This window comes from Thermobia domestica, chromosome 6 (assembly GCF_964235325.1).
Source record: "Thermobia domestica chromosome 6, izTheDome1.hap1.1, whole genome shotgun sequence".
Lineage (NCBI taxonomy): Eukaryota > Metazoa > Arthropoda > Insecta > Zygentoma > Lepismatidae > Thermobia > Thermobia domestica.
The window spans coordinates 6,139,411-6,164,414 of record NC_137459.1 but is presented as its reverse complement, the minus strand read 5'-3'; the positions used below and the strand labels follow the sequence as shown (position 1 = coordinate 6,164,414).

The window sequence follows — 25,004 nt, the reverse complement described above, 5'->3', positions numbered from 1 at the left end:
CCGACCAAAACCCATCGTCATCAACTCTGACCCATGATCCACGCCTTTGTCTCCACTGACTAAAGAATTTATTTGTAATAAAACAAAGCTGTGAAATTATCTCTGATCGGAGTTTAAATTTCTACGGTCAATCGCTTAAGCACCGCTGTGTTACAATACCGGTGGATCTGATCTTTACGATATAAAATGGTTTATTATGGGCCATATAACGGTGAATTTAAATTTAATTATCGTACATAATTATTTCCTTTTTGAATTACATACACTTTCAGTGGGAAACAGGATGAGATTTGAAAGTCTCAAATCAAGGTAAAGTAGGCCAACGTAAATGGAAAAAGGGTGTAAAATTTTCCATATAATTAAGCCTACCGTACAAGACTTAAATTTCCATGTAATTAAGCTTACAGTCCAATTTTTTTTCTATTTTTCTCACAACTTTATAGGTGTGCTCCATATAATAAACACAAGCTTCAGCAATATTATAGTAGAAAGCAGTGGATATATAATGCGAAGCACTGTATTTCTTGTTTCTCAATTAATAATTGTTTCCCAACTAATATCAATCGTTTTCGATACTTTTACAAATCAATCCATTGCCAATTTTCATTATATAGAAAGTCCCCCCATAAAAGAGAATTTTTAAAAATATTAGGACACGTTCTGTTTATTACAATGCTATTATTACAATTACAAATATCAAAATATCCAAAGGTGTCTGAAGTTCTTTTTGCACTTAGATATGCTTATCTCAGGTAAGTAAACAGAAACAAATGAAAAAGGAAGAAAAATGAAGGCCTTGAAAGTAAAAAGTAGACAAATTCACCAGTGTTCAAAAGATGCTGTCTACAATGCACTAAGCAGAATGGGTCGGTTTGTCCGAGTGAGTCGGTAGGTCAGAGTGGATCACGGTGGGTGGTGGGTCGCAGTGGATCACGTCCTGTTCACCCAAGACCCACTGACCCACTCACAAATATTGACCCACTTCATCTCTGCTTGCTTAGAAGGGCCCTCTGAATCATCCAAATTACTGTTTACTAGTTGAGTGGATTTTTGGTATGACATCCTAGACGGAAGCAGTTTATATTCTAACAAACTATTGGAAGCGTTTAGTTTAGTTTAGTTTAACCTGATCCCTGTTCAAGGTGTGTAATTCTTCACCTTCCGTGCCTAAGCTTTTTGTTCTATCCTAATCCGAGGGTTTCCCTATGGCCCCCAAATTACTGTTTTATTTGAGTAGACCTTTGGTGTAATGACCCTAACGGTTGCGGTTCATCTCCGGTAGAAGTTTGCATCATCATCATTATTATTATTATTCATGTGTCCTTTATAAGTGGCCTTTTGTTTATCTTCACGTCCTCCATTACCGGTGTTGTATAAACAAAATTGTATTTTTGAATAAGTAAAAAGTGATAATAAGTGCATAATCTTCTCACAAAAGCTTAAAGGCCTTAGTGGGTGGTATAAAAAATCGACCTATTAGCCTTCTCCCAGTACATGGTAGTGAAACATATTTTCTTCGAAATCTGGTGTTGCCAAGAAATTCGAACTGTTTGATAGTTCTTGGCCAGAATAGAGGGTGAGTAAAAGCTGATCTTCTCTGTCACTTGAGAAAGTAATGTAATGTCTTAAATATTGTGGCGAAGAAAAGAAATAGCCTGGAAATTCGAATGGTTTGTGTTGTTTTGTTATTTGACACTTTCAGCAGAAAATCTGTCTTCTTCCGTTGAGAAGGAGTGAACCATATGTAGGCATTTGCTCAGTGTATTCATTTTCGCAGCATCTACTTTTCGTTCGCGGGAGGAGGAAAAAGAGGAAAAAGCAAAATCACCTCCGAAACCCACATGTGTCAGTTATTAATCACAGTTAAAAGGGGACCAAAAATATGGCACCGTCTTTGGACACACGTTAAGTTATAATGTCACTAGTAAGAAGATATAACTGTTCGGACAGTTCCAATTACCACCCACTAAGGCCATCTTTTTGCGAGAATTGTAGTAATATTCATGTTTATTCTTTGGATATACTTCATTCTGATTAAAGTGGCATTTATATTAACTAGTAACTTGAAAACGCCTTTCATATTAAGACATTTCGCCCTTATCAAAAACAACAAGGTTAGTTTGTTACTGAGTCGATCATTTGTTAACTCCTTCGTTATGTTGTGTCCAACAAGAAGAATCATAAAATCTGCGTACTAGCACAAGGTTAACTGTGCACTCGGGCCAAAGGCTGATATGTAACTTATACAAGAGTAAACAATATTTTCAATAGTACCCGCAAACTTAATTCAAATTATGGATTCACTTGAGTTCCAACAAAAGGCCACGGCCCCACTTTGTCCTCTTGCGGACATCCATGGTAGATTATGCACGTTGTGTAACTCTTAATTGAGTGTACTTTTGTTAAATATATTGTGTTATGCTTCATACATTTTGTGTCAGATATTTCTGGTTTGTCTGTGTTGCAACTCTTACAAGTTTTCCTGCCCAACTGGAGAGAGTATCTAGAGCTTTTACAACATACAGTGTGTTTTAAAATAACTATTGGGGTTTTAAAGCTGTGTACTATTTATTACAATTAACGTACAAATATAAATAAATATATCAAATGAAAGAGCAACTCAGAACAGTTTTTGCTACAAGTGTTAAATGTGAGCACCATTCGTCACATGGCACGCATCCAGTCGATAGGCAACAAACGCCATAAACTTTCCACTGGTATATGGCACAAAACACATTCAATTTAGGGGAATCTCGTTGCATCAGTACTGTCTAGTGGGGATTTGCTGACCCCCAGATGCGAACATTATGAGTGTTCAGATCGCCACTTAGGTGAAATGTCGATTCAACACTGAAGACGACACGATGCAGAAAATCTTCGTCGTCACGCAAAAACATTTCATTTGCAAAGTTGGCACGTAAACCGTAATCTGTAGGATTTAGAGCTTGTAGCAACTGCAAACGATAAGGACGAAGTTGTAAGCGTCTCCTTAAAATTCTTCAAACAGACAGTTGCACTGTAACTACAGATTCAGTCTTTGAAAAATGTAGAACACAAAAAGCTTTCTGCTTACTAGTCTCCATCTTTGCTACTAGCGCTTTCTAACGGCAGACAGAGGAAACAGAGCATGTGTACAAAACTGTTTGAGTTGCTCTTTCATTTCATGTATTATTTATAATTGTAAGATAATTGTAATAAATACTACAAAGACTTAAAACCCAGATAGTCATTTTAAAATACCTTGTGTATATATATTCAATAAGTTGTTGTATTTTACGATAAATTTAACATATTTTATGATTATTTTTAATGTATTTAATATCGAGCATTCTAATCTTTTTTGGAAGTAGAATTGTTTTGTCTATGCGTAAAGATTTGAAAAAAAAAATGGTTTTGTTATATAGTCGATGAGAAAAATTTCTATACTCTTTTTGTTATGTCTGCGTTGAGTTCAAGTGCAAAATTTATACTTATAAATTAAGAGTTAAGTTGTACTAGAAAAATGTGACTGTTTCCGATGTTGTGATGTAATTTCCTGAAACATTTTCTAAATGTACTTCTTATTTTATTTCTTTGAGTAGGTATTTTCTTCTGACATTAGGACTATAAATCCAAGTTTCATAGTGAACAAGTTTTAATATAGAGTACAGTGTTATTCGTAATTCCAGACTTAGTTTTACCTTCTCTTTCGTCATTCTTTCCAAAATTTTCGTACTTTTTCTCACTATTCTATCCCCGGTGGAAATGCATCCATAGGAGTGTTTCGAAACTGTAGGTCCTGCCTGAAGCAATACGAAAAATTAACCCATTTGTACTATCGCAATTGTATTTTCAATTCCAAACAATGCCACTACAACTCTCAATGAGCTTATTATTTATTTATTTATTTTCATTTCATCAGATTTTAATGTTCGATACGTCAATCACATCATAGGTGCCTTCACACATTATATTATATAACGAGCATCTTCTATAAACAGTTCCTGTTGAATCATCGACAAATCAGAAACTCATCTCAATAAGTAATTATTACATAGAAATCTTTCTTCTGTTTATTCAACGGCACTTCAGCAAGGTTCAGTCAGTAACCTGCTCTTGCACCAAAGTTTAGTCCTATCACCGTCCTAACACTTTTTCTGCTGTGTAGAATATAAATTAATAACTTCGCTAATACTTTGAGTAAATGTAAAAGTTGTAATAGTTCTGAATTCAGTTTTGAATATAGTATAAAATACTAATTTGAGGTGCCCGTTCTTTGCCGGTTTCTTGCGTCAATTGAATTCACTTGAATTTCCGGCGATCACCCGGTCCAAAGTCGTCCCTCAGTCTGGCGGTCGAGAAATGTCTTCCTTCAGTTTTCCGTCCACCATCTTGAATTCGTCAAAGTGAATAATATATCCTAATACCGTATTTCAAAAGACCCTCATATAACGTATTTTGGGCCTTTATTTCAAACAATTCAGAAGTAATAAGTTTCTTACCCCTTTCGGTAAATTTCGTAAGGTCCGTGCAAGGTGAATAAGATGGTGATATTTTCCTTATGTAAAAGCTTTCGTGAACCCAACTATATCCAAAAGAGTGATCAAGTAGTCCCAGACAGCCTCTCTAAAAAAATGATTGAGAAAGTACCGGAGGTTCTAAAAGATGTACATTTGGATAGTTCACATACTAGTTCTTCAGTGATGTCTTGACCCGACTACGATCGGTCCTATAGTAGTGGAACTATGGACCTTTAAAGTTTATTTTTCTCCCACATTTTTAACACCGTATAACTACGAAACTATGCATTTCCGAACACAGTTCATATGAACTATTTTTTCTTATTTTTATGTGAGAAATCTATTCCCGAAAATATTCTGACAAACTTTTGTAACACCCTGTATATTGGTGTTACTGGTATGGGCGAGCCACCTAAGGCATGAAGCAACGATCACGGGGCTTCTCTGTCGCCGATTTCACATATTATGCTGTTACTATTCATTTCTCATAGTCTTTTTTTAGCCTAAGGAACACAATCCTGGGACGTAAAACTTAAAAATAAATAAGAGAAAATAGTGTTATATGTAAGTAATACAATACTCTTAATATTTCGTTTTAAACGATAAACATCACAGTTATTTACTGATATGTACTGTTTTTTTTTTTTTCCGTAGGATACTGGGTAGAATCATTGAAGTTGACACCTGGGAGCAGGAAGTATTAGTACAGTTTCCTGAACAAACATTTTGTGAAGAATGGATACCTTACAACAGTAAACGATTGCGATCTGCATATTCTTTACCAGAAGTTAGGTTAGATAACTGTGATCGGATGTCAGTATCGGACTCTAGGGAAGATCTGGAAGACAACATTACTTCAAGTCCTCCACTTTCGGAAGAAAAGGATGTGTTAGATAATAACGAATTAGACTCTTCTGGTGCGGAAAGTCCATCTTGGTTGAACAACAGTTTTCCAGGACCGACTCCACTTCGTGAGAGGAGAAAAGTTTCGGGGAAACGGCTCAGCCTATCTTTAAAACAACCCCCAATAAGTCTCAAGTTAGTGAAAAACAACGACATCCCATTAATTCCATCACCACCTGTGAGTCCAGCTTCTTTCAAAAGCGATTCCTCTTTGCAATCACAGAGTCCAGTTTCATTCGCAGGCTCTCAATTGTCACCCTCGCGTGAGGAAACATTAAATCATACTAGTGAACCAGAATCTCCCAACAGTGATAAACCGGAATCACCACACAGTAAACCAGAATCTCCCAGCTGTGAGCCGCAATCTCCTAGCAGTGGTCCAGCATCCTGTAATGGTGAAGCCGTCTCTCACAGCCGCATACCAACATGCTTCAGTGATGAACTAGAACCTCCCAACAACAGAACAAAGTTCCTTGCTGGCGAATCAGAACCTCCGAATAGTGAAACGATAACCCAGACTAGTGAAACAGAACCACCAAGCGGCGGGACGATAACCCTCAGTGGCAGCAGCAGTGAACCAGTCTCTCCAATATATGAACCGTTATCACCTTCTGGAGAACCAATAGTTTCTGATAGTGCACAAGAATCTCCTACTGGCCGAACAGTATCCCTCACTGGCGAATCAGAACCACCGAGTGGTGGGACGATAACCCTCAGTGGCAGCAGCAGTGAACCAGTCTCTCCAATATATGAACCGTTATCACCTTCTGGAGAGCCAATAGTTTCTGATAGTGGACAAGAATCACCTACTGGCCGAACAGTATCCCTCACTAGTGAAACAGAACCACCAAGCGGCGGGACGATAACCCTCAGTGGCAGCAGTAGTGAACCAATCTCACCCATATATGAACCATTATCTCCTACCAGAGAAGCAATAGTTCCTAGTAGTAGACAAGGATCTCCTAGCGGAGGATCCACATCCTTTCATGATGAAACAGAATTGTCAAGCTGTGAAATATTACGTGCAAATACAGAATCAGAATCTATTAATGATGAGCCTGAAACTGCAAGTGGTAAACCATTATGTCCTAATGGTGAATCATCATCCGTTAATGGTGATTCATCATTTCCAGGGGAAGAACCAACAGTCCTTAGTAGAGAGCCTGCTACTTCCGTCAACAAACTGTCATCCCCTAGTTCCGAACCATTATCTCCTGAAGAAAAACCGTTATCCCCTAGCGACAAACCTACATCTAGAGGTGAACCAATAGCCCGGAACAATCAGTCAGCACCCCCTAGTCCCAGTGGTGAATCGTGCAGTGAAGAACCATTGTCCGCGAGTGGTGAACAAACATCTCTGAGCAGTGAACAAAAATGCCCAAGTAGTGAGCCAGTATTTCAGTGCAGTGAACCCGCGTCTCTTAATAATGAAATAACGTCGTTCAATGATGAACTACTATCTTACAATGAAGTGAAGATCGAAGAGACTGAAGAAGCTGCTTCACCGCTTAGGATTACAACTCCAGATGAGTGCGATGAAATTGACGAGATCGAATGCTACGATCTATCTGACAGGTAATATACTCTTTAATAAACATGAAAGTATAGTGAAATTATGTCGGTAGTTGTTGTATCAAAATATAATTATCTTAAAGGGAAATAGTATTTCAACCTGTCAGAGTTGAAACATGTTGAGCATAAGAGGTAGGTTTTATTTTTTTCTCTGTGGAAATTAAATAAAAGAACCGTTCTCCCTTTGAATGCTTAAGTTACAATTTATTAATACAAAAAAAAAAAAAAAAAAAAAAAAAAAAAAAAAAAAAAAAATACAACTTTACACTATGAATAGCTTCTAAGAGCTGTTGCTGAATTAAATGTCATAAACCATGTTCGCAAGGAGATCAACACAAAAAACTCAGACTCTGCTTTTAATTAAATTTTACATGTGTTAATGAAAAGGAGACTTACATAGACATGATATGAGAAACTCTCAAGCCAAGTCCAAAGTTCTTTCTGATATGCATGACTAACACCTCCATTGGTTACTTCCGTCTCTCTGTCTTGGTAGACGCCAAGACCAGTGACCCCCTCCTCCCCGGTTCCAGGTTCCTCATTTTATTACAATTTTTTTTAGTTATTAGTTTTCAATCAGATGCCAAACCAGGAGTCTTTAGCAATTAAAAGTTCCATTGGCTTACACATCACCTTTGTCCTTCAGGACAGGTCATTTCCGAAAAGAAAACAATAATCCATTAAGATTACAGTTTCAAGGTTTTCTTCTTTCCATTACACTTGAGCACACACACACACACAAAAAAAAAAAAAAAAAAAAAAAAAAAAAAATTACTTGCATCTTCATTAATTATGTTATGTATTATTATAATATTATAAAATCTCTGCTCTCACAACACCCCCCACTGAAGGTGTACGTAACCTGAATAACACCTTTTAATGTGTCTGTTTTATTATTGTGTTATCACAACAGTACAAAGAGGAACGTACGGTATTTATGCTAGCATCCTGTCGATTTAGTCTTTGTAGAAAGGAATAACTACCGAAAGCTATTATTATTTGTTTTTATTTTTTTATGGAATGGTATAATATTAGAACTTGCAAAATAGAGAGAGAGAGAGAAAAAAAATAATAATCGTATTCTTTTACTGTAGTGTATTTTCCAGCTTCCTGTCTTTATCAAGAAATCTCATCAGAGTAATTTAATAAGTGTGGATTAGAAAAGTTACTCATTCTCGTTTCAAAAGTGAATATCTTCTTATACAGGTTTTTAATTTGACGGCACAGTTATAGAGTTATGTACAGGGTGGCCACAAAAGTCCCGCTACCCTGAAAATAAGTAACATAAATCACTAAACGTACATAATTAACTACACGGAAAGTACTGAAAGACATGAGCAACAATGCTTTCGAGGAGTTGTATTGAGATAGAAAACATTAAGTGTCCAAAGGATCAGTCTGTCGACCGTCATTCTCATGGCAAAGGTTAATATGCCGCCAGGTTCTGTGCGACATTTTGCGGAGCATTGCAGGTGTAACTTGAGTAAAAGCTTGTTTCACAGCTTCTGTCAGTTCGGCAGTGATATCGTAACGGTTTTGTGCAACAATGCCCTTTATGAACTCGCATAGCGCATTATCACAGATGGTGAGGTCTGGGTTTCGTGGTGGCCAGGCACGTGGTGCGGGCACATCCTTAAATACAATAGGGGGCGCGGTGGCTCAGTGGTAGAGCGTTCACCTCCGGTGCTTGGGGTTCCTGGTTCGATACCAGCTCGCGCCGTGTGGACTTTGTGGTGAACAAACACTGTGCCCGTGGGTTTTCTCGGGGTTCTCTCGTTCCCTCCCACTTTCTTCATTCCACCATTTCATTCATTTCTCATAATCACCGTCTCCTTTAGCCTAACCGGCATAATCGTGGGACGTAAAACTTAAAGATTTCATTTCCTTAAATACTACAACTGGAATTATCAACCATCGTTCACACAATCTGAAACAATGGAAAACCTTCCTTTAGCATTTATAAAGGGGTAACGGGGAAACTTACATTAGCATTTATCAAGTGGTAACAGGACTTTGTGGCCAGCTTTTAGATGTAGCATTTCTGTGTAGAATCAACACATGTTATAGATTTACCCAGCAAACGTAGAGTGGTTATCGTTCTTGCTTCACCTTTTTAGAGATCCCAGGTTAGAATTCCGGGGTCGACTATTTTAACGCATTTTTTCGGGGGTTTCCTCAGTTCCACCTGACGAATATTGAGACCGTAAGTGTGAAATGTAGGTTAAACTCTTCCACTCCCTTTCCTGCTGTTCATTGTTAATGACTTCAGTATAAATTGGCTATATCTGGAAACTAATTAAACAATTTATGATAGGGGTGTTAAACTGAGAAAACGGAATCATAAACAACATGTGAAGCGTCAGTGGTATTGGAAGACGTTTACTTTCCTTACATATTAAATCAGGAATAACAAAACAATTTACCAAAGTATTGAAAAAAAAATTCCTTGTTTCCAATATATAGGTCAAACATTTTTCATGTCTCCTAATGGAAAGATTAAGGAGAGCCTTTTGCTGACCCTCATATTTTCAAGTTCAGAAATACCACAAATGACATGGAGCTTCAGCCATGGTACTCGTTTATCTCTGAAATGAAATGATATCTTTTAGTTTAACGTCCGACGATTATACCCTTTAGGCTAAGGAAGACGATGATTAAAGCAAGTGAATGATGATGGATGAACTGGTGGAATGAAAAAGTGGGAAGATCCCGAGAAAACCCATGGACACAATGTTGTCCACCATAAACGTACTTGGCCGGGAATTGACCCAGGTAAGCGCTCTTCCACTGAGACACAGTGTTAATGTTATACTCGTAAATAAGTGTTCCACAATGACGTCCAAATTTATTGTTTGTGATTTATGTGTAGTTACAATTTCAGTGAATATTTATTGAACATATATATCACAGGCTAAATAAGTGATGAAATGATAAACTCTCAGACACTTTCACCACCAAGCTTACATTGGAATTATCTCCTCGCCCTTCTGTGTCCCCTTAAATTTTATTGTAAGGTTTCAAGGTGTTTTGATGAGAAGAAACTAAAAAGTTGAACAATCGTGTGCGCTTCTCAATTAGATTGAACTGTAAATCATTTTTGTTGTCTTCAGAGAATAGCCTATTCCATTTTAATGGGTGTTTTTTTTTTCTTTCAAGCGATATTCCGGAGGATGTATTTGAAGTGATTCCCCCTGCTCCGGACTCATCAGATGAGGAAGAGAGTGAAATGATGGGTAGAGAACTGGAAGACGAATCCATTGTGAAAGACGAACTGGTGACGGACGTCCCAGTGACAGAAGAGGAGAATGAAGTAAAGCGACAAACTTCGCCTATTGTGTCCAATGGCCTTGCAGTCACGCGTAAACGTGGAATTTTAAAGAAACTGAATACGGTCACATGTAGACGGAGTAGCTCGGAATCTCAAGATGGTGATACCACGGACAGTACGAGAATTCGAAAACGTGTTACATTCAAAGAAGTGTCTCCAAAGAAATTGGAAGTGATACCTCCAGAAGCATTATTCGAAGAAGAATGTGCTTTTAAAGTGGAGGATGAAGATCGTTCTGTTGTGCCTTCTACTGAACTCAAACTGAGTAGACAGAGAGTAACAGAGTATGCGATGAGAAAAGACGGAAAAATCACGTGGGTGAAACAGGTTATGGAACTTCCGATGAGTGATGAATGTGATGAACGTCAAGAAGTGTATGACGTGGAAGGTGACAGTTGTGGTGAAATAATATGGAAGCCAGAAATGCCAATAGTGGAGGAAACGAGGACAGAACAAGTAGTGGATGACTCCGAAGAGACAGTAGAAACGGATTTGAGGAAGCCAACCAAGCCAAAGAAAAATGAGTTTCAGCCAGGGGAAAATGTATTGTGTTTATGGAGAGACAGAAGAAAATACCCGGCTAATATAGTACAGGCACTCTCTTCCGGTAATTTGATTTTTTATATTCAGTTTCTGCAATTTTTAAGTATAAGTGTCATATTCTAGTATTTAGTTTCGATGGATGTAATACTTTGGACAGGTAAAATTAAGTTGGTAGAGTCGCCAGCAACACTGAAATCTCTGAAGTAGGTAGAATGATTAAAAAAAAAAAAAGTTGTTTTTTTTTCTTACTCATAGGAAGATTTTACGTAAATTACAGAAGACAATGTTTAAATATATGCATAAAAAATCAATTACATGAGAGAAGTGTACAAGGGGTGCTCAGGTATTGGTGTCACCAATTTATTCCTTCATATTACATATTCATCCCATTATTTCTCTTCATAATACTCCCCAGCCAGTTCCAGTTCCAGTTCCAGTGCATTCCTGGAAGCCACACAGGAAACTATTTTTCGCCAATCGCTTTAGACTCTCATCGAAAGCAGTCCCGGGTTCGATTCCCGGTTGAGACAATCGGTCGAAAAGGTGTAAGAACGCTTTCTCAGGCCAGGCACCCTGAATGAGGTTTTCCTGGGTTTTCCTCATTCACACCAGTCAAATGCCGGGTTGGTACCTAACTTATAGGTCCCAGGCCGCTTCCTTCCTTCCTTTCCTTTCCCCGGATTGTGTGCTCGCCGAGGGACGTTATCCCTCAAAACGTGACGGGCTAAATGGCCTTAGATGCCGAAAGCCCAGAAATCTAAAATCCTAATCCTAATTTCATCGAAAGGTTTCACTTTCTAAATTTCATTATCAAATTGATGTTCCTTACGGTCCTTCTTTGCCATAGAAACAGAAAATTCACAGAAGGCAAGATCGGGGCTGTAAGATGGATGGAATCTATACTGGATTCCACCTTTTCATCAGAGCACTTCGTGCCTCGATGCCGTTCCTCTTCACCGACTCGACAACTTGCTGCGTTGTCACTTCGTCATAAACACAGAATTAGACAATTCGTGTAGTTACTCGTGCGAGGGCGAGCGAGGGCGACCTGGCTGAGGCTCTGCTGTGCATAGTCATCAAGTTCGATTCAACTGTAATTTATTGAGCGCAATGAGTTGAGACCCACTTTATAGAAAAGTGCAGGTACTTTTCTTATGAAGTGCTATGTAATGTTCGATAAGAAATTTAATTCAGTTACGCAAAATGAGACGCTATAAGGAGAATTAATTTTGGTTCTGAGAGCAAGAACGAACGAATAAATGAAGCACCTTTTTTGGGTATACCCGTATAAAAGCCAATTTATAATACGTAAAGTGTATATGGCAATCAGACCACTACAGTCAGTATATGGCAATCAGACATCGGGGGAAAGAGCGGTGTCCAGAAGGAATGGGGTAGACTCGGAGCGCGTCATGAGTAATTGAAAAGGGCATAAATATTTCACCTGATTTAATTTTCCGCCCAAAGTTACAAATATATATATATATATATATATATTGCACGTTCATATTACAGTAACTGGTAAAAATAATGCAGCTGAACTACCTCAGCCATTACCACTGCGAGTGATTACAAATATTCAGAAAGATAATGTTTGATATTTGAGGGATGGCTCCAGGTGTGTAATAATATCAAGAGGTTTTAAGAATCTATGGTTTTGCGATCTAAATAAAGATGTGTTATGTTACTCTCTTTCTCTCCAAATAATAAAAATAATAATAATAATAATAAATATATCCACCCTAAATTCCCCTGAGAAATTCATGTACTTTCCGCCTTATAGTTTCCCGGGTATAATTGTCATAAATGTCGACACCAGGCCGGTAGCCAGCCCAAAAATGTAGGGGGGGGGGGCCGACCGAAGTTAAGGGTGTCCGATCTAACCATATTATAGTTCATTTGCAAGCCTACCGTGAAAATTTTAGGTGGCCAGCGAAAATTTAGGGGGGCGCCCCAATAGATCTCCCTGGATACAGGCCTAGTCGACACGTGTCATTCGCTTTTCACTTTTTCTGTCTTTGCGTGGGGTTTCTAATTTATCGTTGTTCAATAAATGCTGCTTTCTTATATCATATACAGTAGATTTCGCAACGAGAGTGGCCGCAGCAGTTTTATCCACAGTCTCCCGTACGGAAGCTTTTCTTCCCCCTTCCTGTTCTTGTGAGCGGAAATACGAATAAACGTTAAAAATAATTTGTGGCTCTCCACTTTTAAGAATAAGCTTTTTTCTCCTTCCAATCCTGTAACATTCGGGTGACTGCACAGATGTTGATGGTTCCATTATTTACAATTAACTATTTACCAAAAACAATACTATATACAAGAAGCATAAAAGGGGGATGAAACACAAACCCGAACGCACACACACACACATCAAATCTTGAGACGACACACTCACGACAATAACTTAAACTCTACAAATAGAACTTCCGCACTAAAAACAATAAATAATGTATATGTACAGTACAATTGATATATTTACATAAATATTACTAAATATTTTCCACGGATATACGCAAAGTAACGAGGCAATAGGACAGAAGAGTGGCTCTTCAGCGATCGTTGACGTTTGGCAACAAAGGTTGTCATTCTCTCACTGGGGGTGGTTGAATTGTAGTGTTGCTTACTCCTCTTCTTGAGATCCTCGTATCTATGACCAATGAATCGAACTGTGGGAGCCCCAAATGAATACAAGAAAAGATACAATTCTACTGTTCTTAGCCATTTGGAATCGTATCATCAATTCCAAAATTTGAAAACAACGCTAACGGTAAGTTTATTACTCTCATAGCGCTAAATGAAATTCATATAGCAAATTCTTTATATGACAGCAATTCTCGTGATAAGCATGCCACGAGGGAATACACTCTAAGGGAAAATTCGTTTGTTAGGTTTTTAGACGTCTTTACCCAACAGCGAGACTATATAGAGACTGGACTTACAGGTTAAAGTGCAATCCGCGGGCCGGACTCAGGCCTACAAAGCATATATCACTTCGGGGCCGCCCGGGCCGTAAATTTTTAAATATACAATCATATTTCTCGGTTCTTTTGGGGCCTAACTTTGTAAATGTACTGTACAACGATATTTATTGGACGTTTGGACCATTCTTTCTTAAGAACTATTAAAGCAGATCTGCAAAATTAAACTTCTAATTGCTGTAAATTAAAAAAATATAATTTTTAGTAAATTATAAAGTTTATGTAATTCGGGTTTATTTCGGGCTCATTTGATTACCACATGAGCTCGGGCCTAAGTGCTAAAACATATTTCGGACTCGGGTCGGACCTCACATTATAAACTCACGAGCCGGGCCGAGCCTGGGCTAAAAATTCCGACCCGTGCAGACCTCTACTACGTGCACCGAAGGCGAGTGCTTTGAAGTAACGGGGGTTCCCTTAGATGAGTTATTTTATTTCCTTATTTTAAAATGGCAGAGTTACGGAATGACATTTTCTTTCACTCAACAATTTCCACATTTCTTTTTTTTTTTAATTTTACAAATTCATTCTCAAAGTAAACAATGATTTTTCACCAGGGGAGAATGGAAACATAAGAGAAACAAGAGAACATGTTATAGATGTAAAACTATATAAAGAGGAAAAGAGAAAATAATTAAAGAAATACGTCTCTTTCATATATAAAGCTTGTGCTGTGAAACATCGTGTTGACGCTGACTTCAGTCAAAATCTTGATTTGAACATATGCGATTTGAAGACATCCGGATCAAAAAGCACTTGAGCATCAGACAAAACTTTTCAAGGGCAGGAAAAAAAAGCTACAAGTAGAATCAATGCTTTCTTATGTAAACGCGATACTGTAGACTCATTTGTCGAACTGAAAGAACGTTTTCATAGCCAAAAGGACTTGATAAAAATAATAAGACTTGAACAGCAAGGTGGTATTTCCTTTGAAGTGGGTATTAGCCAATAAGTATCTCCAAGAAATTTAAATTTAGAAAATAGATAAGTAGGTTTATTAGATTTAAGTTATTTTGTATAAAATGATAAGAGCGTGAATACGAAGATCCTGTGGATAACAGTGGATTTGGGAGCAAAAGGTTTCTTTATAAAGTGCGAAAAGTTCTGCAGAAAAATAACAAGAACATTTTTCACGACAAAATCCCTTATATGCTGAAAACCTGAAAACAAGTGCAAAAAGGAAAAAAAAAAAAAAACGCATGGAAAGTCCAGGTGCATACTAATAATGAAACTATAAATGGAGTACAAATTAATTTTTCGTTGCTCCGCTGGTATAGCGGGCTCCCCCGAGTGGTCGCGGGATCGATTCCCGCCGGGAGCTCACCTTCAATGGAGTGGTTCGGAGCCCACTTTAATCTGTAGGTCCACATCTCTATATAGCCCCGCTGTTGAAAAAGGACGTAAAATCCTAAACACTTTCATTTTCAGCTGGTATAGCCTTGGCTTAGCACTCGGGAGATCATGGAATTAAATCACGCGCCAGGACATAATGCATTAGGTTTTACTCACTCAGTCAATGGAATTATCTTGTGTCATTCATTGTGCACCCTTTTAAACCACATATGCCTCCGAAAAGTTAAATAATCTTAACTTCTTCGTCGTAATTTGAAAAGACGCTGACAATAAGTGCTCTAAATTTGTCTGAGCTCTTAGTATTTTCGAATGTGCTGAACGAAAATTCAACCAATGTTTTTCTCAGTAGTGGATATTGAGACAATCATGTTTGTAAACAGACGGATATGCAAAGCCTTGTGCTATATATATATTAAAAAAAAAAAAGCGCGTCCAAACAAAATAAGGAACACATTTCCTTCAGCGTTCTATTTTCTGTAAAATTTGTTTTCTAACAAGCTTACTACACGAAGGGTATTCTTGAGCAGATTTACTAAGTATACCGTAATTGTACAGACTTGTACAAACTTCGAAAGAGCAAGTCCGCTGACACCCATGGAAATGGAATTGACAACACTGAGCAGCTTAAAGGGATTTTTGCCATGCCATTTTGATTTTCTCTTTGTCCGTAATTAAAAGCGTAGCGGCATTTCAGATTTGGCTTGGGGGGGGGGGGGGAAAGACCCCTTGATATAAGTAAAATTTCGCGTTTTTCACTGACATTACTATTTTATTGATAAAATCTATATAAATCTCAAACTCAGGGGGAAATGCCCCTCCCTGTCCTCCCTAAATGACGCCCCTGAATTAAAACCCGTTTTCTAGTATTTATAGTTAAGTATAAAGAAACATATTAATTTTGTAATTGAAAATTTTTAAAACATGCTAATTAAATACAAGATAATTAATAATTAATCACTAATTAAAGTTTTTACTTTTCGGCCCAAGGAAGGAAATTCAAAGCACCAACCTTGCAGAAAACGATTAATTACTTTTCCTGTATACGATAAAATAATTTGCAAAGCTTCATTTACCAACAATCACACTATATTTCATTTTAATTCCTTGATCCCCTAAAATTTCTATTAATTCAATTAAATATTGACTGTGTGTAAATGATGCTTTGTAAATTATTTTATCCTATAGAGAAAGAGTAACTTAGTCATTATTTGCAGGGTTGGTTCATTGAATTTCCTTCGTTGGGCTTCAAAGTAAAAAGTTAAATTATTAATTATTATCTTGCAATTATTTAGCACATTTTAAAAAATCAATTACAAAAATCATAATATTATGTACCTTCTTATTTGCAACTATAAATACTAGAAAATATGCTTTAATTACGGAAAAGAAAAAAGAAAATGGCGAGGCAACAATCCCCTTAATTTACGTATTTATTATTTTTAATAATAGAAGGTTAATCAATAATATCCGTAATCTATTTACAAATTGTTGTGTCACAAACATATAAGTTTTCGAAAACTCATATGATAATTAATAGCGAACGTAAGATGACTTGGAAGAAAAGTTGCTGAATTGGATACACTGTCTTTAAAAAGCGCTGGGATCTTCAGCGAGTCCTTTGCCAGTAGCAGACGAAAACCGAAGAGCTCGGATCAAAAGGTGGTCACAAGAATAGTAGCTGCACACATCCACATAATTATACTTTTGCTTAAAAGTAAGCAGTGATACTAGATATGTGTACAAATGATTTCAGTATTCTCTACGATACTTTCAATATTATTGAAGGCTTTCGAACAGTGCTCATAATTTTAGTAATGATTGTTTCTACTTTTGCTCTGGCACCATCTTGAAATACTTTATATAATCAGAAACAGGCCACGAAAACCCTTTTTTGAGTTCTCCGTAAATAGTCGAAGTATTCTTGTGAAGATCACACAAAATTTAATTGCGTAATGCCACTTTATAGTCAGCGAACTCTTACATGCCCTTCTATCAACGCTACAAGATTTGAGAACATTACAAAACTTTCAAAATTCTCTGAATCAAGTACATAGTTCATTCTCATACCAAGAGAAGGCGCGAAGCTTACCATTATAATCCGCGAAGTGTCAATGCCTGTCTTTATATCGCATACTCCTTGCACATCTTTGCTGGTCATTTTTCGTCCTCAGGATTGTTGTGTAAAATTCTTTGCAAATTACTTTCGTAGCATTCTTTGCTTTCTGCTATCAACTACGACGTGTACAACAATATTTGTTTTCTTCGGAAGTAGTAGCTGTAATTGCATTCACTAGCTAATTTCTTATACAAAATTAGATAAAATAGGACTTTATTTTTAACAGGCTCGTAAATTAACTATTTATTCTGTTCTTCCATGGATAGGGAAGTCGACCAATAAAGAATGTTAAGTGGAGATAAAAGTACACAGTTTTCGTTCAGAAAATATCAGGTAGTTAAAAATGTATTGAGCCTTTGAACATCAGAATTGAAAAGACATTTATTGTTATTTGAAAATATCTTTATAAAACCATGTATGCACTGTCTTGTTTGATTAGCTTGTGCAGTTATTTCGGCAACACCATAACCCCATCGCTATAGAACTTGGTCAGAAAATTGGAACACGTTTCCACATACCTCTTTTGAAATTAACTTAACGCCATTCAGGGAGTTTTTGCAAAGATGGAAACACATTATAGTCTGATGATACCCAGGGGAGGGCGCGGCGGCTGAGTAGTAGAGCGTTCACTTCTGGTGCATGGGGTCCTTGGTTCGATCCGAACTCGCGCCAAATGACCTTTGTGGTCGACAAATACCGTGCTCGTGGTTTTCCCGTTTCCTCCCACTTTCTTCATTCCACCATTTCATTCATTTCTCATCATCACCATCTCCTTTATCCTAGCCGACATAACCGTTGGGACGTACAACTTCAAAGATTTCTGATTGTACCAGGTCCGAACTATACGGTGGATGCATTAAACCTCCCAGCCAAGCGTTCTCAATTTCTAACGGATTGTTAATGGTGTGTGTGGTCTGACGTTGTCAATGTAGTAGTATACGACATCCTTTCTATTGACCAATTGTGGCTGTTTCTTTTGAACTGCTAAGTGTACTCAAGCTAAGTGTTGACATTGTAGTTCCCACTCTAGCTCGGCGGTCAGCAGCTCGTATAGACGATGCCTTTCCAATCCCATCAAACACAGCAGCATAACCTTCAGCGTGGGCTATGCCATAGACTATGGAGCTTTTTCTCGCTTCAACCACAGTCTTTTACATATTGTTATCATAGGTTATCTACTTTTCATCGTTCCGTAGCAACCACTTTAGAAGTTTTTCGAGTTCGTTACGTTTCAGTAGAAAATGAAATCTTTCAGTTTAACGTCCCACGATTATGTCCTTAAGACTAAGGGAGATGAATGATGAAGGCAAGTGAAACATGATGAAAAAATCGGTGAAATGAGAATACGATAGGAAACGAGAGTATCCCGAGAAAACTCACGGACGCGATGTTGTCCACCACAAGCTTACTTCGCTGAGAATCGAACCAGAGACCACCATGGGTAAGCGCTCTACCACTAAATTATTGTGCCCCACGTTTACAGTAGAGACTCGCAAATTGAATTTGGATCGAGTAACTGTTTTTTTGAGTCAGATCATGTGGCACTCAAACATTCAGCTTCTTTCTGTTGCCAGCTTTCGTCAAATGGTTTGACACTGTTTAGGTCATTGGCGATCTCATGACTGCTTATATGCCAATCTTGCTCGACTGTTACCGGAGGATCATCCACTTGTGCTGTGATTGGTCACCCATTACAAAAAGCATCTTGGACATCCAAATTTCCAAAACGAAGCCTACGGAACCATTTTTTTGGCTGTTGCTTTTGATAACGTATCTTGTCCAGAAACAGCACACATTTCTTCAAGGGCTTGCACAGCAATTGCACCTGTATCGAAATATGGCGCAGTTTTCATTCTAACGCCATCTTGTGCACAAAAGGCTCATTATTTTGTTGACTACCTGATAGAATATGTTTACAAGTCAATTGCACACTTGCATTTGTAATTAATAGTTACGTATAATTTTGGCACTAATTTGAGTTCTTTTTGACAGGTATGTATGCTGTTAGGTACTGTGACGGCGTTGAAACAATTGTTCCATCAAGCAAAATTTCAAAGCTTGATTCTAATCATAAACGGAAGTTATTCCAGGTGAGTGATATTGTATTTTTGTTTTAACAAATCATAATGATGCTAGTATTTGTATTTGTTTATGTGCGCAATATATATGTGTATACAATAAAAGAGAAATTCTGACCAAAGCATATATTATCTAATAAATAATAGCGTTACAGTTTCGGCAAAGTATCTTTGCCTTCGTCAGACACATTATGAAATACAATTTCTAAGACTACAGCTTATACAGGGTGTTTCAAAACAACACCGACAACGTTTGGGAGGTGATTCCTGACACCAAGATACGATAAAAAAGTATAGACCAACTTGAGTGCACAAATGCACCGAAAACATGAAAAAATGAACTTTAACGGCCCATAGCTCCAAAACTATGTGACCTACCGTAATCGGTTCAAAACTTCATTTACGAACTAGTATGTGCCCTATCCAAATATCCATGTTTCAGAATCCTGCTGTACTTACGCAACAATTTTTATAGAGGTACTTGGTGAATACTTCAAATTATATGACAGTATCCAAACTCCCTCTATAAAAATTATTGCGTGAGTACCTTAGGATTCTGAAACATGGATTTTTGGATAGGACACGTACCAGTTCCTGAGTGAAGTCTTGACCCGACTACGGTAGGTCACATAATTTTGGAGCTATGGGCCTTTAAGGTTCATTTTTTTTTTCATGTTTTCGGCGGGCTAGAACTCCGAAAGGAAGCATTTGTGCATCCAAATTGGTCTATACTTTTCGTCTTATCTTGGTGTCAGGAATCACCTCCCAAACGTTGTCTGGTTGTTTTGAAACACCCTGTATATCACAGAAAATGAGAGGATGACATATCTAGGAAGTGAAGCAAATATATATGATGTTTAAAGAAAAATATTGGATAAAGCAGAGAAGAAAGAAGAGGTATTGAATAGCTTACATCTAATTAAAAGTTTAAGGTTCTCAAAAGCGAAATTGTTCGTTAAAATAACACAGCTGTATCAATTATAAACTTAGCTCTCAAGTAAAAAATGAATCATCAAAAGTTGCAAAGATGTAATCAATTAAAAATTATTAAAAATGAAAGGACGGATTTTATTGGTTCCTAGATATGACCTCATCTCGATTATTCTCAATTATTTAATCGTTCTAGGTTAAAAATATAAATAATGTATTACATTTGAGAGTTGAAATTACCATAATTTTCTGTATTTTATTTGTCTACATACTGCAATATTATCGTTCAATTTCCATCTCTGACATAAAAATGCACGAAAAAATAAACAGACCTAAAGGGAATTTGTCACTGCTGTCTCTGAAAGGCATTTTTTGTGATAAGAACTGTACAACAGTTTTAGCTATAAAATATAATTTGTTTTCACATAGCACAATGCATTCTCTCAACGAATAGTATGATTCGTCAATACTGTTTGGTTAAAAATAAAAATTAGAGAGGAAGCAAGTTTTATTGATTGTCCTCATTCAAGGATGAGAAAAGGTGTGAACCTTGTTATTTATTCAATTAGTAGTGACAAATAGTACTGTGTTACACAGACCTCATCATGTTGCAGTTAATCCGATTGAGGGCAGAACACTACAGCAGTACGTACGGATTATAGTTAATTCTACAATTGGTTATCAAAGTAATAGAAACAACTGGCATTGGAAATACGTCAGATATCTGAATTGATAGGCAGTGACCGCAGCAGTGGGGTGTTGGTAGTGTGTGTTAGGGCAAGCTCCGTGCTACTCATGAAGAAGTACAGCACGAGTGTGCAGTGAACTGTGATGTTAAAGTAGGCGACACTCTGATTTGTAAAAACGGCAAATTGTTGGCGCTTGACTATGTGGTGTTAGCGTGACAAAAGATTCAAGTGTGTTGGGTGTGTCGCGAGGGACAGTGTCCAAGGTGATGATGATGCACAGAACAAAATAACATCGGCAAAGAGGATCAGAGGTCAGAAGACCCTTAGTGACATGTCCTACCGAGCATTAAAACGGATTGTCACTCAAACCGTAGTGCGATTGTGATGCAAGTGACGGCAGAACTGAAGCAATACCTTTCACAGCCTGTGTCGACAATCACAGTCCGCCGCACCGCAAGTACATGACATGCCAGGTTGAATGAGTGAAACTGGTCATAAGAGATTACTACACTTTTCCAGGATACCAATGGTGCCGCAAGCGTGCAACCTGAACTGCTGATGACTGAATACATGTGATATCATCCGATGAGTCATCGTCCGACTTCTTTCAAACCACGGGCCATGTTTGTGTGGTGGACGCATGAAACAGCGTGTGATTTACAGTGTCTCCGCCCAGCCGTGAAACATGGCAGCTGCTCCGTGATGCTGTGGACCGCTGTATCCTTGTTTTTAGTGGCTTCTATGCTGACGCTTACCAATTGCGTCACTGATTGTGGTTATGTTACCATTTTTGGGGACCATGTACATCCTCGTCCAAATGTTGATTTCGGGCAATGGCGCCATATTCCAGGGTGATAGTACGCAGCTGGAGCTGTTGCATCGTGGTTTGAGAAACAGCTTGATGAAGTTGAACACCCTTCCTCTCCACCTGTCTTGAATCCGGGAATTCTGGGCTGACCCAGAGGGCCTTTGTTTCTGGCCTTGTCTACCTACTGGTCATTCAATCTGCATCCATAGGTACCCCGCATGCGCCCAACCTCTAATCTTGGACCCAAGGTGTCAGATTACTCGGCCATTTGGAAGGTATCCCGACAGCTTCCCTCCCACGGTAGAGGCGACAGAATGTAAATATTCTGCCATCTACCTGACTTTACGAAATATATACACCGTACATTATAGGAACCAATAACTGATGTAGACCATACGTGCCAGACGAGTATTGCCATTTGGAAGGCATTACTTACACTCTCAAGCCCATTTTTCAGTGTTATTAACACGTTTGGGAGACAAGTGACCACGCATGCTGGCATCTCTCCTTCCTAGTAGAGGATCTGTATCCATCACCCTGTCGACTCATGCTCTGTAAGGAAGAGCCAAGTACAGGAAAAGGTGTTCTACTTCTCTCAAGACGTGCAATTGTGAATTCAAACGGAGCGTTTGACAGGTAGTCAGCACAAATGAGCTGGAGTCTCTCCCCCTTTCTCAGCACGGGTTTGAGACTGGCCATGGCGGAGTTAACCATCCGTACGTAAGTGGTAGCGTCACTATCTCTTAACACCTCATAGAAGTGATATTAGTACCATTGATCACTGTCGCTATAACATAGAAACTAGCACCACTTGTTCATTGGTGTTCTGCCTTAAATAATTTATTTCATACCGTTTGGTCATGAATTTCTCTTACATCAATAGGTGATTGCGTCTGATCTTTACCCAATATAATCTTTATTTTTGTGTTGATTTTAAATGGCGATTAGCTTACAGAATTTTGCAAGTAGTTATATAATAAATTCTGAAATGTATCAAATTAAGATTTCTATGAAGTCGCTATGATCATATAATTGGGTAGTGGTGACGCACTACGATGTAGAAGTTATTGTAATATGTACTTTGATATCAAATATTTCAGACTGGTTTGCTGCTCTACACAAACCCTAATACTACGTCAGACTGTAAATATGAAGAACAAGAAGAAGATGATAATGATGATAAGGATCAGGAATATATTCCTCCTCGGCCAATAAGACGTCGAGGAAGAAAAGGCAAGCGTGGAAGGAAAACAAGCTATTTACCAAGGAAAACAAGCTATTCACCAAGGAAAACAAGCTATTCACCGGATTCTACAACGACAGAAATACCTTCTTCGTCATATAGTGAGACACCCTCCTCGTACTCCGAATTCTCGTCTTCTCCCCACCCTCGTGTTGAGGTCGAGATGCTTCCTCGTGTGTGTGATGAGCCACCAGTCGGTCTCAGAAAGCTGGATCAGTTAGAGGAGAAAATTCCAGAATCGACTCAACACGTGAAGATGGTTTTCAAGAAAGTGAAACATTCGTTACCAGGCCAAGAGCGGGAGTCCTCTTTCTATGTTGCAGAAAGTCGAGACGAGTGGAGTGTTGTTGATATCAGAGGTAAGGAAATATTGTAGAACTAACGAGGAGTGCATTCTTTTCAATGACTCATTTCAATTTGGAATTGTGATATTAATACTAAGGCTGTAGATGGATTCCTTTCATGTCCAATTGATTTCGTATGTTCCCAGTTTATTATTGCATTTCATGGTGTAGTTCCGAGTTCATAAAACTTTTTTTTTTTTTTTTTTTATTTCAAACTTATAATTCTAGGTAAACTTATAATATTATTTTGTACTCCAGATATACAAGTATCTGGACTGTTCAGAAAAATATATACACATTTTGAAAGCATGTTATACTTACGATACGCTTCAATTCGCGTTGGCTACGATTTCAACGTGCAATAGTATTGATCAAAAACAGCAACAGATGGCGTTAGTGTTACTTGATGCGATGCAATCAGTTGATAAAGCAAAGTGATGGCGCAAATGGGGCTGTCGTTCGAGCAGCGAAAAAAAAGAAAAATCTGATATAGATTGGAGTTTGACAATGTCTTTGAAATGAAACAATAATTGAGAAAGGAATGTGAAACTGAACCGTCAATATACCTAAGCATAAGAGAAATTCAAGCCAGCCCCGCACAGCTGCAAGTAAAGCGTCGTCTGTTCATTTGTTAGGTCAACACAACAATGTTCACTTGAAACAGGAGTAAAAAAGAAAAAGAGTAGGTCGTTGTTTGCACAGAACAAAATGGAAAACTAACATAGTTCGTACACTCATTGATTGAGAACGACCCAGACTCAAGAATTCAGTTTTGTGAATGGTTCCTTCCGCAACTGGAAGAGGATGTTAATTTTGTTTGCAAAGTAGTGTAGTGTGATGAGTCCTAGTTAAAACTAAATGGCACGATTAACCGGCGTACTGGTTCCGCGAAAATCCACATGTTCATGTTAAACAAGCAGTCAGTTCTCCAGGACTCGGTCTCTGGTGTGAACTATCAAAGAGATTAATTGAACTGTTCTTTCTCCAATGTACGGTTACTTGAAGATGCTGGGCACATTAATTTTGCTTTATATTAATTTTTTTTCTTTTCTATGCATTTCTTATTCAACAAGATCACGTCCGGCCGCCCTTTGATAAAGATGTGCACGCCTATGTGTATAATACTATACCTAAACGTTGGGTAGGACGAAAGGGATCAATTGAGTACCCTCCACGTTCGTATGCTTTAAGTCTTCTGTTTTACTTGTAGGGGACCTTCAGAAACGTAGTGTACAGTAAGAAACCACAGTCAGTAGTGGAACTCCATGAAATTGAAATGACTTATAAAGCAGTCGCTGTAGCTACTCTGGGAAACGTCGTCAAGAATGTAGAGCATCGTACTAAAAAGATGTCAGAAGTTTGCAGTTTGAGTATCTATTGTAAATGCACGAAAAATTATGTCTGCGTTTTAACTTTTCCTTTTGTATTATTGTAACACTCACAATAATATAGGAATTGTTTCTATTTTAAAGTGTGTATACATTTTTATCAACAGTCTCGTATAATTTCACATCATAATCAAGAACAGAGTTCATACTGACCGTGAAAGTCAAGGAAATGCTTTAAAATGTACCGGAAGTTGGGGAAATCTGCTATGTAGGGTGTTTCAAAATGAGT

At 37.9% G+C, this 25,004-nt stretch overlaps 1 protein-coding gene across 1 annotated transcript in view; it reads left to right on the top strand.

The window, feature by feature from the left end:
- Positions 1-25,004, top strand: part of LOC145687829 (uncharacterized) — a 92,968-nt gene that overhangs the window by 27,558 nt on the left and 40,406 nt on the right. Inside the window, exons 4-7 of the mRNA XM_081761281.1 lie at positions 5,154-6,977; positions 10,131-10,909; positions 19,288-19,385; positions 22,901-23,402. Coding sequence (XP_081617407.1) covers positions 5,154-6,977; positions 10,131-10,909; positions 19,288-19,385; positions 22,901-23,402 — 3,203 coding nt within the window. The remainder of the gene's footprint in view (positions 1-5,153; positions 6,978-10,130; positions 10,910-19,287; positions 19,386-22,900; positions 23,403-25,004) is intronic.